Source organism: Rattus norvegicus, chromosome 3 (assembly GCF_036323735.1).
Source record: "Rattus norvegicus strain BN/NHsdMcwi chromosome 3, GRCr8, whole genome shotgun sequence".
Classification (NCBI taxonomy): domain Eukaryota; kingdom Metazoa; phylum Chordata; class Mammalia; order Rodentia; family Muridae; genus Rattus; species Rattus norvegicus.
The window spans coordinates 110,671,763-110,688,059 of NC_086021.1; the positions used below are offsets into that span (position 1 = coordinate 110,671,763).

The 16,297-nt window shown below is 43.5% G+C and overlaps 1 protein-coding gene and 1 long non-coding RNA gene across 3 annotated transcripts in view; one reads left to right on the top strand and one right to left on the bottom strand.

The window, feature by feature from the left end:
* Caprin1 (cell cycle associated protein 1) overlaps nt 1–13,646 on the bottom strand; it is a 78,920-nt gene extending 65,274 nt beyond the window's left edge. Inside the window, exons 1-2 of one of the 2 annotated variants that reach the window (XM_063284152.1) lie at nt 13,563–13,646; nt 9,482–9,705 (exon numbers count right to left, since the gene is read on the bottom strand). In XM_063284152.1, the coding sequence (XP_063140222.1) occupies nt 9,482–9,520 (39 nt within the window). In that variant the 5' untranslated portion in view covers nt 9,521–9,705; nt 13,563–13,646. Of the gene's footprint in view, nt 1–9,481; nt 9,706–13,534 lie in introns of both variants that reach the window. The other variant, XM_039105438.2, reaches the window with a different exon arrangement.
* Nucleotides 1–16,297, top strand: part of LOC102549184 (uncharacterized) — a 63,279-nt gene that overhangs the window by 16,750 nt on the left and 30,232 nt on the right. The window lies entirely within an intron of this gene.

Sequence of the window (16,297 nt, forward strand, 5' to 3'; positions counted from 1 at the left end):
CAGACTCTGAATGGACATTCCTTGAGTCGCTGCTCTAAACTTTGCTTCCATATCCCCTCCTATGGATATTTTTACCCCTTTTAAGAAGGAGTGGGAGCATCTGCATTTTGTTATCCTTCTTGAGCTTCCTGTGGTCTGTGGATTGCATCTTGGGTAATTTGAGCTTTTGGGCTAAAATATCCACTTATCAGTGAGTGCATACCACATGTATTTTTTCTGCCCTTGAGTTACCTCTCTCAGGGTGATATTTTCTAGTTCCATCCGTTTGCCTAAGAATTTCATGAAGTCATTGTTTTTAATAGCTGCATAATACTCCATTGTTTACATGTATCATGTTTTCTGTATCCATTCCACGGGTGAAGGACATCTGGGATTTTTCCAGCTTCTGGCTATTATAAATACGGCTGCTATGAACATAGTGGAGCATGCATCCCTGTTATATATTGGAGCATCTTTTGGGTGTGTTCCCAGGAGGTGTAGCTGGGTCCTCGGGTAGTACTATGCCCAATTTTCTGAGGAACCTCCAGACTGATTTTCAGAGTGGTTGTACCAGTTTTCAATCCCAACAATGGAGGACTGTTCCTTTTTCTCCACATCCTCGCCAGCATCTGCTGTCACCTGAGTTTTTTATCTTAGCGATTCTGACTGATGTGAGGTGGAATCTTCAGGGTTGTTTTGATTTGCATTTCCCTGATGACTAAGGATGTTGAACATTTCTTTAGGTGCTTTTTGGCCATTTGATATTCCTCAGCTGAGAATGTTTTGTTTAGCTCTATACCCCATTTTTTAATAGGGTGATTTGGCTCTCTGGAGTCTAACTTCTTGAGCTCTTTGTATATTTTGTATATTAGCCCTCTATCAGATGTAGGATTGGTAAAAATCTTTTCCCAATCTGTTGGTTGCCATTTTGTCCTAATGACAGTGTCTTTTGCTTTGCAAAAGTTTTGCAGTTTTATGAAGTCCCATTTGTTGATTCTTGATCTTCGAGCATAAGCCATTGGTGTTTTGTTCAGGAAAATTACCTCGGTGCCCATGTGTTCAAGACTCTTCCCCACTTTTTCTTCTATTAGTTTGAGTGTATCTGGTTTCATGTGGAGGTCCTTGTCCACTTGGACTTAAGCTTTGTACATGGTGATAAGAATGGATCGATTTGCATTCTTCTACATGCTGACCTCTAGTTGATCCAGCACCATTTGTTGAAAATGCTATCTTTCTTCCATTGGATGGTTTTAGCTCCATTGTCAAAGATCAAGTGACCATAGGTGTGTGGGTTCATTTCTGGGTCTTCAATTCTATTCCATTGATCTACCTGCCTGTCTCTGTACCAATACCATACAGTTTTTATGACTATTGCTCTGTAATACTGCTTCAAGTCAGGGATGGTGATTCCCCCAGAAGTTCTTTTATTGTTGAGTATAGTTTTCGTTATCTTGGCTTTTTTGTTATTCCAAATGAATTTGCAAATTGCTCTTTCTATCTCTATAAAGAATTGAGTAGGAATTTTGATGGGGATACAGTTAAACAAGACAAAATGACATTTAAAAAATTGTCCAAAAAAAAAAAAAAGCAATTGGCAAAAGTTCAAATTCTTCCAGGGTTAGCCCTTGATATCAAAATACATGCTCTGGTGGTACTCTGCATAAAATCACATTCTTCCCACCAACTGGGCCACTTTAAATCAGCCAATCCCTTGAGAATGGGAGGCACAAGACCCTCTTACATTAGGAGTTAAATCCTGTGGGACCTGTGTTGGGCGTTCTTGCTTGCTTGATCTGATAAGACCTTCTACAGAAGTTAAACTTTTTGCCTCGCTGGAACATTTAGGACCACATAGTCATTTTTCTTAAGACTGCAGACTCATTTCTAACTAATTTCTGAACCATAGAGATGGCTGGGGAAAGGAAAAGAGAGAGGTGGCTGCTGGCCAGTGGCAGAAGTCATTTACCATTTGGACCATCGTGCAGCTGTGTAAGAGCAGTACATCAATCACTGCCCACATCGCCTGTCACATGCCCTGGACTCCCCTCATTGCTCTGCAGTTGTTGGAGGTTTACTTGTTTGACTATTGTATCAAGTCTTTAAAAGCAAGGGTGCATGTTTCATTTACAGAATTGCAGTGCCTACTATCGTCTGACTCAAGGGATGATACATAGTCCACAAAAGTGACGCGGTTCTGTAATCCTAGCATTTGAGACCAGAGGATCATGAGTTTGAGGCTAACCCAGGCTCCACAAGGAGACCCTGCTTACAGAAATAAGTCATGTGTGTTTAGCATACGAACAAAAATTAAGTTCTATCCTTGAGCTAGTAGCACAATTCTAGCAGGCAACCACTCCTAACTCAAGCTCCTCTTCTATTAAAAAAATTATTAGTTCTTTTGGTTCCTGCTACCTCTAAGGCTTTGTAAGAAGTTTGCAAAATCGTCAAGATGTGCACTAGTAAGGAAATCTGCTATTTAAAATTTGGCAAACATATGAGTGTCTATTACCTGCAAAATCTAAAAGACTTAAAAGAGCAGTGAAGGCAAAATGACTTGATAATCTTATTCATAAAGAACTCAGCCCAGTGGGGATCACCCTCTGCAGAACCTCAAGAGAGAATGATGGAGGTGTTGAGGTAGACACACAGAAGAGGCGTCTTGAAGGAGCAAAGAGGGGCTCATGAAATGGCTCACTGTGAAAAAAGGAGCTTGTAGCCAAGCCTGATTACCTGAGTTTAAATCCCCAGATGGTATAAAGAGAGAACTGACTCTCCCAGACTGTCCTCTGGCCTCCACACATGTGCTATGATATATGTGCCTAATGCATATGCTGACTTGCATGCACATCCAAGAACGTACACATACTTACACACACATTCATGCACATACCTGAAACATAATTAAAAAGTGTTTAAAGTACAGAGAAGGGACAGTAAATGTCAATATCTCACAGCAGTAGAACTCTGTAACAGTTTTTACCAATCTCTTTTCCAAATCAAAGACAATACAAACTGCTATATGATATCAGGTGAATAGCATACTGAGGCCATTGCTACCCTAGGTTAGAAATTTAAAATAGTGATTTTTATCTTATGTGTGCGAGTCTTAGCCTGCCTGCGTGTATCTGCATCATAAACGTGCACAGGCCTGCTACGTGTGGAGGTCAGAAAAGAGTGTCTGATTCCCTGAAACTGGAGCTACAGATAGTTGTGCACCACCATGCTGGGTCCCCTGCAAGAACAAGTGCTCTTAACAGCCATCTCTCTGGCTCAGTGTTACTAATGCAGCAGCTTCTGTTATTAGCAGGCTGGCAATATTATGCACATGCATATAACTTAAATATATTATCTCAGCGAATTGTCACCCAATTCCATGAAGCCTGTTTCACAGATGAGGAAATTAAGGCTGTAATCAGTCAAGTGACTTTCCTGAAATCACACGGAAAATGATCACACTCAAATTGATCTCAGGTTTGTCCACTCCAAGGCTTTCCTTGAAAAATGTATTTTATCAATTTTGTTTTATGTATATGAGTAAAAGAAATATGAAAACATGCATATATGTGAAGTATTTTATATACATGTATTTTACATATAGGCATATATTTTTCATATACATAGTATATATAATATTCTGTTTTACATACATATTTGACATATATGCTTGTGTGTATGTATGTGCACCTTATGTGTACCTGGTGTCAGGGATACCAGAGAGAACATGGGATGCCCCACAGCTGGAGTTACAGGCAGTTGTGAGCTTCCTGATATGGGTGCTGGGAACTGAACCCACAGTGTCAGTGTCATGCATATAAGGCCAACTGAGCCATGTCCCAAGATCCATGTTGTGTTTTAGTGCCCTTTTGATGTCTAAATAAACCTAGAGTCTTAATTCCTGTTTACATTTTTCAAGACAGGGTTTCTCCGTGTAGTCCTGACTGTCCTGGAACCAGAGACCAGATTGGTCTTGAACTCAGAGATCTGCCTGCCTCTGCCTCCCGAGTGCTAGAATTAAAGGCATGCACTACCACCACCACCACCACCACCACCACCACCACCACCACCACCACCACCACCCCCACCCAGCCAGGCTTCATTATTTTTACAACTGTGCAGATGGCAATTCCTCTGCCTAGATCTTTCCTTCCTAAAATGTCTTGAAGAGTTTCTCCTTACTCATCACAGCTCACCTCCAGTGCTATTTTTTATGAAGCTCTTTAGTCAGAGCTGTTCAAGTGCCTTTTTTGTTTGCTCCAACAGACAAGAAGCTCTTTGAAGGACAGAGTCCCATTTACCTTTACAGAGAGCCCAGTACACAGCAAGCTATCAGCGAGCATCTGTTTAGTGAGTCCCTTTGTTTGTAGATGATGCAAGAACTAGAGAACGTTTCAAGGCCAGTGTTTATGACAAGCAGTCACTTCGTGGCTCAGCAATTTCTTTCCAACCAAATGGTGGAAGTTACAGTCTCGGAGAATTAATCAGTGCTTGCCATAACAGGATCTTACACCTTACTCTGACAGATTAAAATCAGAGTACAGTGTAAGGTTTCTATTTCTGGCCCAATAAGCCAAAATTCTATTCTCAGTCTTAAAGACTCACCTGGGTTATTTCTCTGGGGAAACCTTATCAGGAATTGGGTGCCCGTAGCTAGACAAGAAGGATCCTGGTGAGTTAACAGAGGCTTTGCTTCTGTAGCGTATGCTTACCTCACAGAGGGTGATTAAATGAGATGATACAGAGGAGACTTGCTGGGTGCCTGAGGCCAGGGGAACGCTCGGGTATTAGGTGTGGATGGCACTGCCTTGGGCTTATGTTTAGCCACATTTCATTAGATTCTTGGATAAAGAGTTTGGATTAAAGCTAAGGCTGAGACACACCCACCCTCCACAACTAAAAACACCTCTTTTTCCCCAGTATATAATATAATCTCTGGGTTCACAGTGTGATCAAATATCCCACATCAAGGAATACCTAGTTGCACCACACCATATTTCAAGCCCACCTTTATTCCTACCTTGTCCAAGTCACTCTCTTTCTTAGATCATCTGGATCTTTCAAGTTCTTTTAGTCCCCATTTCTATCTCACTTTCTTTGCCCAGTGCTGACCATAATCTAGTATACACTGTGAAAGTTCAACACAAAAATTGTTATCCCTTTCTTCCCCAAAGAGAGCTTGTTGGGAAATTTTAATTAATTAATTTTGGTGTGTGTGTGTGTGGTGTGTATGTGTGTATGTGTGTGTGGTGTGTGTGTGTGTGTGGTGTGTGTGTGAGTGTGTATGTGTGTGTGGTGTGTGTGTGAGTGTGTATGTGTGTGTGTGGTGTGTGTGTGTGGGGTGTGTGTATGTGTATGTGTGTGTGTGGTGTGTGTGTGGGGTGTGTGTGTGAGTGTGTGTGTGTATGTGTGTATGGTGTGTGTGTGTGGTGTGTGTGTGGTGTGTATGTGGTGTTTGTGTGTATGTGTGTGTGTCTGTGTGTGGTGTGTATGTGTGTGTGTGTGAGTGCATGTGCGCGCGCGTATGTGTCTTTACTTGCATGCATGTAGGTGCATCACATTGCAAACCCTTGTGCTCAAGGAGGTCAGAAGGGAGCGTCAGATGCCCTGGAACTGGAGTTACAGTTATAAGACACCATAGAGGTGCTGGGAACTGAACAGGGGTCCTCTGCAAGAGCAACAACTGAGCCCTCTCCCTAGCCCCTTGTTAGGGAATTTCTAATCAAAGAGAAATGGTGCTGAGGTCTCATATAATTGATAAAGCAGATATATTGCTAGCCACTGTTTTTCTGGCTTTGGTGCTTAGAGAGGAGGCAATGTTGGTGAGGACTTACTTATGCCTTAGAGACTTTGGATCTCTCTTTGGCTTCCTCCACCAATAATTAAGGTTGATAGGGGAACCTTTAACACTGAATGTGGCCCCTAAAGAACTAGGTCCTAGCCTACACCTGCCAGCTGTGTGAAGACAAGTTTGTTTTTTACCCTCATAACACTCAACATGTCCACCATTAAATAAAGATGAGATAGCTGATAAAAGAGAATCGGATGGTGCAGAGGATGTACTCCGCAGTTATCGCAGACAGAATAAGTACTGTGTAAGAACGAAACTCTCTCCCCTTCCTTCTCTTCCTCCCTCTCTCCGTCCTTCTTTCTCTCTTCTTCCCTCCCCTCTCCCCCCATTCTCTCTCCTTCCCTCTCCCTCCCCCTTTATTCTCCCCTCTCTCTTCCTTCTCTCAAGAGCCTGAGAATGAAAACCACTGGACCAATTTGGGAATAGGTGGGATGCCTGAACTGGAGGAAAAGTCTTCTGGAGGCCAAGACAGGCCTTTGACCTTTTCCAAAGCCTGCATCAGACACTCAGAGGGTCCACACATTTCAAGTTGAACATTTTTTTTAATCCTGTCAGATCTTAGTTCTTATTTTTAAGATTGTCATACAATTTACATAATATAAAATTTATCGTCTTAATCATTTTTATCTTGGATAGTCTTTTTTCTTTAAGACTTGTTATTATTTACGTATCTCTGTATATGCCATCGCCACATGTATATGGGAGCTCACAGAGGCCAGATTGGGGGCTTAATTTCCCGGAGCTGGAATTGCATGTAGCTGTGACTTATCTGATGTGGGTGCTGGGAACTCAAGCCAGGACCTCTTTAAGAGAAACAAATGCTCTTAACTGGAGGGAGACGTCTCTCCAGCCCCTGTTGGATCATCTTTAAGTCTGTCCTCAACCCCTCCAAAAATGACCACTGATTAATTAGAATTTGATATTTTAAAATAAATCTATCTTGTCTAATGAAGTGCCTTATGGGTTAAAGATACGTCCCGTCACAGTAGAGCTGACCTTGGTGGCAGGATCATGGGAGAGCTGGCCCCAGCACTCGCCTGCCATGAGGTGTTATGGATGAGGAGAGATGCCCTCCCTCCTGCTCAGGAGAACAGGAGAGCTGGCCCAGACCTCACTGGCTGCAGTACTCAGGGGGGACAGGGAGGCCCCTGACTGGGACAGGAGAGCTGGCCCAGACCTCACTGGCTGCAGCACTCAGGGGGGACAGGGAGGCCCCCTGACTGGGCAGCACAGTGGAACTACCTCTAGGGACGTGGGTGTGGGTGAGCCAGACCTGAGGGCATAAGAGCAGGACAGCTACAACATCGGCGAGCTAGCCAGGGCAGCTAGCAGGAGAGCTCTCCCTTAGACAGAGCTGGCAGGCTGACTAACTCAGCTACCACCCAGGGCCAGATCCAGGGCTTCGAGTTGGCCCACCCCAAAATCCACCTCTTCTGTGAATGGCTAGAGCGTGTGAAGGGGCCGGTCCTGCAGATCCAAAGCTGCAGGATCTTCCTGACACGAGGCAACCATAAGATAACAGAGAGGAGTCCCTGTGAGGTACTGATGTGTAGTGGAAGCCAGAGGCCTCGAAAGAGATCAATGGCTCATTGCAACGAAGATTTGCAAATAAAGATGAGTGGACAAAGGGCTACAGGGTGGGACACGCTACAGCTTCTGTGACGAGGTGTACTTTATGCTTTGCTTTGTATTTTCTGTTGCTTTTTATTTTCTCTGGGTGCGGTTGAGAGTCAGAGGGAGGGTATGAAGGGACAAGGAGATGAGTAGGATTGGGGTGATGCGAAACTCAAAGACTCAATACAAAGTTAAAAAAAAAAATACGGGGCTGGAGAGATGGCTCAGTGGTTAAGAGCACCAACTGCTCTTCCTGAGGTCCTGAGTTCAAATCCCAGCAACCACATGGTGGCTCACAACCATCTGTAATGAGATCTGATGCCCTCTTCTGGTGTGTCTGAAGGCAGCTACAGTGTATTCATACAATAAAATAAAATCTTAAAAAATAAATTTATAAAAAAAAAAAATACTTGCTGCCAAGTCTGACAGCCTGAGTTTGATCCCAGGGACCAACTCAAATGGTAGAAGAAAGACCTGACTTCTGAAAGTCGTCCTCTTACCTACATATGGGCAATATTGCTTGCACGCCCCATCCCAAACAAAATGAATAAATGTGATTTTAAGACCCGTTTAAACAATAAAAAATGTTACTGGCTTATTTACCTACAAGTAAGTGAATCTGGCTTGATGTGTGCTCAGTCCAATGGCTCAAACGATTTCAGGGAAGAACTTGTTTCTCTCCGTGGTTTTTTCCTTTCCCTCAGCTTTATTTTATTGCTAATTTGTCTCTGGTGTTAGAGAGCAAACCTCCTGCCTATGTTAGAGACATAAGGGTGCTAAGCATGCTGTGTAAGCTCTCTCCATCTGAAGCCTTTTGTGCTGGTTTTATTGCTTACTGAGTGTGTTCCTGGCAGCTCCAGATGCCACACCCTGTAAATAAACCGAGCTGTCTTCCAAATCTTATCTTTATAACCAGTGCTCAACTGAAGAGAATGTCTTGTGATATTCCTACTGGTGGAAAGGAAACTTCCTCTGCCCAGACAACTCCAAATCTCTTTGCACCTAGATATTTTAGATTGGACTGCAGACCCATTTTGAAAAGACCATGGTTCAGGTGGATTGGACCATCCTAGAATTACAGCTGGGTCCACCCTACCCAAGTCAAATGGCCAAACTGAGAAAGGTGCTTCCCCAAGGCAAAACTTGCAACTACTGGTAAAGTAATGGCCACTAACTACATGGACTGGAGAAATGGCTTAGCAGTTAAGAGTACTTGTTCTTGCAGAGGACCTGGGTTCAGTGGCCAGCACCCACGTGATGGCTCACAGGGTCCATAACGGTTGCAATAGTACATTAATCCGACCTAATCTCCCAAGCAGCAGTGGTGCGTGTTCCTCGTTTCCCACCCCAATGCTCTGGATCCTTGATTGAAGTACACACACACACACACACACACACACACACACACACACCACACAGAGTCTTATATTTAATATGCCTTAATCAGCTCAATTGCTGAGCCACTCCCAAACTTCTACATTGCTAACACCTCCCCTCCAACACTCCCGAATTCTTACTTTCTAAAGTCTATATTCCATCACTGCTACCCTAGACTCAATGGGGCGGGGGCGCCCCCGCTCTTCCCTAGCGATTACATGATTGTATGTGTTCCCTTCTGCAGCTCTCAAGCCTGGATCTTCTTCCTTTCCCAGCAATGGTGATTCCTTCTTCCTCGGTCCCCTTGCCCTTGAATCCTAAAGTCCTGTCTCTGTCTCCCTGCCCAGCCATGAGCAGTGAGCAACTTTATTTCCCAACCAGAACCAGCTAGGGGCGGGGACCCTCAGCGTCTCACATGTGGGATTCTCGTGCAATTCCCAAATAACATAATGCAAACAATAAATCAAATCTACAGCACATAACTCCAGTTCAGGGACATCCAACTCTCTCTTCTGACCTTCTCTCTTCTGATTGGGCACCAATCAGACCTGTGGTGCAGAAATGCACATGCAAACAAAATACCCATGTGCATGCAAAAACCACCTGAGCACCCACTGAGAGTTCTTACCCACCAACCAAAATAGAACTTCCATATTTTCTCCTCACCGTCCGTATTGCAGCATGCATTCTGGCCTCGTTCTCCATTGCTGCTCATGTAATGACAGGGAGATGACAAGGACAACCGCTAATCTTAAGGTTTAAGTTTTCAACTGCTCCACAATGAAGGGATATCCTTCAGTGACTCTGAGATTCATCTAGAATTGCTGATCCATACCTATGAAAGTTAAGTCACCATGTGCCATGAAACTCAGCTGTGAAAATTTCACTACCTAGAAAAGAAGGAAAGTCAATTTTAGAATGTAAAAATAACTTTAAGGATTGATTTTTTAAGTGTGTGTGTGTGTGTGTGTGTGTGTGTGTGTGTATGTGTGTGTGTGTGTGTGTATGTGTGTGTGTGTGTATGATGGTTTGTATAAGAATGCCTCCCCATAGGTTGTACATTTGAATACCTGACCATTAGGAGAATGGTACTGCTTGGGAAGGATTAGGAGGTGTGGCCTTATGGGAGTACATGCAGCCTTGTGGGAGGAAGTATCTCACTTTGGGTGGGCTTTGAGGTTTCAAAAGGCCAAGCCACGCCCAGTGACTCTGCCTGCCAGTTCAGATGTGGAATTCTCAGCTACTTTTCCATCACCATGTCTGCCTGTGTGCCACCATGCTCCCTGCCATGATGATAATGGACTAAACCTCTGAAGCGGTAAGCTGGCCCTCATTAAATGCTTTCTTTCATAAGGTTGTCTTTTCACTGCAATAGAACATTAAATAAGATGTCACGTGTTTGTGTGTGCTCACATGAGTGTGAGTGTGACAGATCCCTCAGAACTGGAGCCCCAGGTGTTTTTATGAGTCACCCAACATGGCTGCTGGGAATTGAACTCTGGTCCTCTGCAAGAGCAGTTAAGAGTATGCTCTCTTAACTGCTGAGTAATCTCTCCAGCCCAACTTTAGTTTCTGTGCAAGAGAATTCCAGTGGCATACGGCCTTCGTCTTTCTGTTCATCAGCTTAGTTCTCTGAAACGAAAGTATTTTGACTTTCTTTTCCTGAGCGTATTCATAAACAGAGGCAGTCTTCTGCTAATCCTTTTAAATATATGGATGTTTCTAGAATAAGAGACCTTTGTTTTGGTTGCTCTGACACACATGCCTTCTCTTCTGAAAGTGCTTCTTCCTAAGAGTTTCCTTTTCCAAAGAAGATGACTAAAAGAACAATTAGAAATTCGCATCAAGAGAATCATATTATGCTTCTGTATTGAGTCCCTACAATCCATTTAAAATTAAAACATAAAAGAGTCTCTAAAGGCATGCCATTGATGTTAGATGTTCTGTGTATAATCAGAGAGTAGTGGTGCCTGTGAAGGCGGTGGGAGGATTGTGCTAACTTTGTGTTCTGGCTTCTTTCACTTGGGGTAATTGAGATTCATCTGTGGTACCACAGGTAATAATACTTTATCATTTTCATTGCTGAATAATATGATATAATTTTAATAGAGAATATTGAAATTCACAAAATAGGAGTATGTTAACCCTGCTTAATCTTTTACCTAAGTATAATAACAGTATAATAATGGTCAGGTAGTATATCTGAAATTCATTAGCTGTGAGGTCATATAGTGCAGTTCTTGGGGTATTAGACTTGTTTGTTTTTATGTTTTGAGACAGGGATTCTCTGTGAAACCCTGGCAGTTTTGGAACTCACTCTGTAGACCAGGCTGGCCTTAAACTCAGAGATTCACCTTTCTTCAAGTGCCGAGAGAAAAGTGTGTATCACTGCTTGGCCTGGGATGTTAGATTTATCTGTGACTTTAAGTCTTCAGACATTTAATAAGCTTGTGTTAATATCATGTGAGAACAAAGGTGTCAAGTGGACTTTAGCTGTGGAATAGTCTACTTTCATGGCCGGGGGGAGTTTGAAATTTTCCTCTCTTCTTCTTAATTTTATAGACGTGGAAGTGGCAGCCTGGGAAGATTACAGGGTCCGTCGTCATATGGGTCAGGCAGTTTTCAACAATCTGCTGGGGTTGGGGAGGCTAGGGTGAGTTCTTCCCTTTGCTGCTTAGGCCTCCTCTGAGCTGCAAACCTCTGAGCCTCTATTCTGTCAGCTTCCATCTGGCCCCGAGCCATGTCCACCCTGACCCCTGCTCTACCAGCTTGCACAGGTTTGCGCACTCCAGAAGAGTGAATGGCCTCTTCTGGCCACAGCAAGTTTGTTGCAGCCTCCTGGATACCCTAGAGCATCTCATATGCCTAAGCTTCCTGACTGCCCCTGCCTGGCCTGGGCTAGCCAATGGAATGAATGTGACTGCTCTGCTGATTGTTTACAGACTTCCAAGTCCCTTCCCCAGAGACAGAAAGGCTGTAGGATATGACGCTACACAGAAAGCTGGAACCTATGCTTAGTGCTGGTTTGCCTCCTTTTACCTTTCCTTCCATACCCTCTCTGGAGCACAGGACAGCCTCTCCTTCCCTCCTTTTGAATGGCACTGTGCAGGGGACTAGCTTGGACCTTAACAACTAATTTTACAGCTACATAAGATATGTAACCTCCTGCTGGCTGGCTTGCAGGACTTGAGAGGTGCAGGAAAGCCCTATTTTTGAACACTAGAAGCTGGATTTCCTATTTGCTTTCCTCTGTTATACTTTAAATCTCTCAAGACAGAGGGATTCCTTAGGAAGTCTAGGGTGAAAACCATGTACCCCGGGGCAGGCTAAAAATAAAGGCACATTAATAATTTTCAAACTACGAGCGTCACCTTTATCACGCTTGCTACCAAAGCATCCTAATTGATAGTTCCTCACTCCAACTTATACTAAAATGGCAGGTGCCTAAGCTCCAAAGCCCTTTCTTTCCCTAGCTCCCTCTCCACTGCAGTGACAGTCATGGGTATCATTTAGGAAGATGGGCCTTGTCTTATCTCATTCCTACAAATGACCCTGTGCTGTGGGTACCATGATTTTACCCATTTTACTGAAGATGAAAACGAGTCTGAGGGAGGTGACCCTCTCAGGGTCATTTACCTAGTGAGTGACAGGGCCAGAGCTTGGTAAATGGCTTTGTAGCTTCTAGATCCTTCCTTGTCTCTGTCTGCTACCTTCCCATTTGATCACCAGCCTAAACAGATCAGTTTAACCCACATAGAGGAAATGGGATTTTTGTCTTTGTTCCTTACCCTCCACCCAGAGCCCTTCCTACCAAGTGAAATTAATTGAACGAACAGTGAAATCTGGACACTTATATTCATGACAAAACTACAGTCATCCTATTAAACATATTCCATTGCTTCTTGGCACCAGCAGTGAACTTTTCATGGTAAATGACAACAGTGCATAGAGACAATCACTGTCCCAGTAAGAACAATGCTCTGGACCTTGGCTTTGCAAAGTTAGGATGAAAAGCCAAAGTATGTTGCAACCAAGTTACACATTAGTACATCATTGTTCGATACTTGCTTACCTTTGTCCTAATTTCTTATGTGCACTTTATCCTTTACACTTAGTTTTAAAAGTTTATATGTATGGGCATGTCACCCACATGAGTGTCAGTGCAACTGTGACCATGGGATCATTTAGAACTGGAGTCATAGATGCTTGTGTGCTACCGTGTAGGTGCTGGAAATTAAAACAGGGTCATCTGGAGAAACAGCAAGGACTCTTGACCACCGAGCCACCTCTCCAAGTCCCCATTAAAAATAAAAATTAAAGCACCTGTAAATTTGCTGGGGAGTGGGGTTGTAGAGTTAATAAGTCAAGGAATAAATTAACAAACTGCTTCTGTTTATGACTTTGTTCCAGACAGGGTCTGGCTAAATTACCCAGGTTGACCTTGAACTTGTTCCGTGGCTCAAGTAGCCTGAACTCTCAGCCCTACTGCTTCAGTCTCCTATGTACTGGGATGACTGGTGTGTGCCAGCATGCCCGGCAGGAAACCACTGTATTTAAGGGGTTAAATACACTTAGAAGGCTGAGACAGGATGATTGAGAGTTCAAGGTCAGCTGGTTCCAGGTCAGGCTAGGCTACCTGTGAGATCCTGTCTCTAAAAACAAAACAAAAATAAAAGCAAACATAAACAACACAAAGTAATAATTACTAAATTTTGATACCTCTTTGTAGTTTCTACACATTCTTTACCATTAACTTTGGTGTTTTCAGAAATCAATTCTGCTGTTATCCTGGCATCGCTGGGCACTGTCACAATTCACCCATTTAAAAGACACTTTGATCCTCTAGAAAAAGAGATGCTTCTGTCCTCCCAAGAGATTGCAACATAATGAATGGTTGCCATGTCTACGGATAAGCTCAGGGAATGTTTGTGAAGTAAGTCTTTATCTCCATTAAAGAATTTTCTGAGGAAAATTAAGGCAGGTACCTGCCTGCAGCTGGAAGGTTGGGGGCTTTGATGATGACCGTTAGGTGCGGCTCCTCCTTCCGTGTGGTATCTTATCCTTCAGGCCTCCTCGTGTGGACACCATGGATATCTTTACAGTGTGAAAGCTGTGTTCAAAGGCATCAAAACAGAGGCTGCCAGTATCTCATCGACCTGGGCTCAGAAATCCTGGAATGAGTCTCAGGAGAGAGGGGGTGGAGGGGAGGGAGAAAGAGAATGAGAGAGAGAGAGAGAGAGAGAGAGAGAGAGAGAGAGAGAGAGAGAAAGAGTCAGAGACACAGAGACACAGAGACACAGAGACACAGAGACACAGAGACAGAGACAGGAAGGAAGGAAGGAAGGAAGGAAGGAAGGAAGGAAGGGAGGGAGGGAGGAAGGAGGGAAGGAAGGAGAAACAGGTTTAAGAGGAGAGATATAAACACTCTCTGTTGTTGAGAGGAGTGGCCTGCCCACACAGAAAAGGGAGGAATGATTGGCAGTCATTTTCCAGGGAATGGCTGCCCACAGAACAATTATTATATCTATTTCTCTTCTGGGAGTCACACTTGCTTCAGGATCTTACAAACCCAGAGCTAGCGCACCATCCATGGCTGCCATGTGGAAAAATCAGCTTTAAAATGAGACAAGCCTACAGGCAAGCAGGTCTGAAAGGTGGAGCAGCTTTCCACTGGAGTGGAACAGGAAGGTTGTCCAGCTAGCACAAGGTTTGGAGCCATGCCACTCTGAGCTCTTACCCAGGCTCTGCTTTGGGACTTTGGGAAATGGCCTTGGTAGCTCCAAGCCCCAGATAATCATCTATAAAATCTGAAGGGTAATAGTAACTGCCCTCATAAAAGTGCTGTGAAGTCCAAATGTGAGAACATTTATGAGCTTGCCAAAGTGCTGGGGGCAATAATAGCGCTCCAGTAATAACTATTGCATATATAGTTATACACCACATAGAGACTTCTTAGTCAACAATGAGACTATGCAGTGGTGGTCCCATAGAGCTATACTGTCTAATGATGTCATAGCCATCTTAGCCATTTAAGTATGTTCCACCATATTTGTACAACAATGAAATTACCTAACAATGTTTTTCTCAAACTCTGGCTACCTTATTAAGCAACATATGACTGCACTGAAATAGATACATGACCTTTGCCCTACAGAAATTCTCCTTTCTGTGCTAGACCTTATAAGTCAAACAAATGGGATGGAGAGGTGGCTCAGTGGTTAAGAGCACTGACTGCTCTTCCCGAGGTCCTCAGTTCAAATCCCAGCAACCACATGGTAGCTCACAACCATCTGTGATGGGGATCCAATGCCCTCTTCTGGTGTGTCTGATGACAGCTACAGTGTACTCACGTACATGAAATAAATGAATTTAAAGGATTTAAAAAAAAAGTCAAACAAATGTGAGGTTCCAATCGTGGGTCTGCTTTGGAAGCAACATACTGATCAGTAGATCTCACACACTAGAAGTCTTAATTAACATGTTCTGATTTCCACTAGAGATACAGTAAATCAAAAATAATCCTTTACAAAAATAACTTTAGTTACAGGAAAGGAAAAATGACAGTTATTAAGTTTCTCGTTCTTCTTAGGTAGTAAGTCAGATACTAGGATAAAGAGCCCATCTCCTGTGCCCCTGTCCGCAGAAGGGCATTGTTGAACCCATCACTGTCCCTTTTATCAAAGAGGCCGGCTCAGATTGCACTCGACAGCTTTTCCGGTGTCGTGTACATAGGCTAAATGGCCACTTTATTCCATCCTGAGTGTGCGACGTGGAGCATTTTGTCTCTTCTGCAGATGTGTGTGTTTTGTACACCTATTAATTCACAAGAGATTACTCCTTTCTGATACTACTCAATGCGACTGCAGCTTGATTTGGTGTCTGTGGTTCATTGATGCCAGAGATCAGCATTTTTCTCTCTGCCCCCAGCCCCTGTCTCCCCTCTCTCTCATACACACCATAGTATCCATCTCTGACATCAGCTCTACTATTACACGTTGAGCAATCATCACTGTTATCTAGTTTAAGAATATATATTTATTATCGTATCATCATCTTCAATCATCACCAATCATAACCATCATCAATCATCATCACCATCATCAATCATAATCATCAATCATCATCAATCATCATCAACCATCACCATCATTACCATCATATCAATCATCACTATCATCATCAATCATCATTATTTTCAAAAAATGTTAGCATTTAACAACACACACACACACACACACACACACACACACACACACACACACACACACACACACTCCAGTGGCTTTTCAAGCCACTAGGACACAGGCATCTTCTCGGCCCTTCGCTGAAGGCTTTAACCTTCAGGATGGCAGTCTGATTAGAGAGCCTTCCCTTCCCCCAGAACCTGGAAGTTGCTCATTGCACCACAGCGATGATTGGGGCAGTTCCAGCCTTGCTTTTGGCAGCATTTACCGACCCAGTGTCCACAGTGTATCCAGGTTG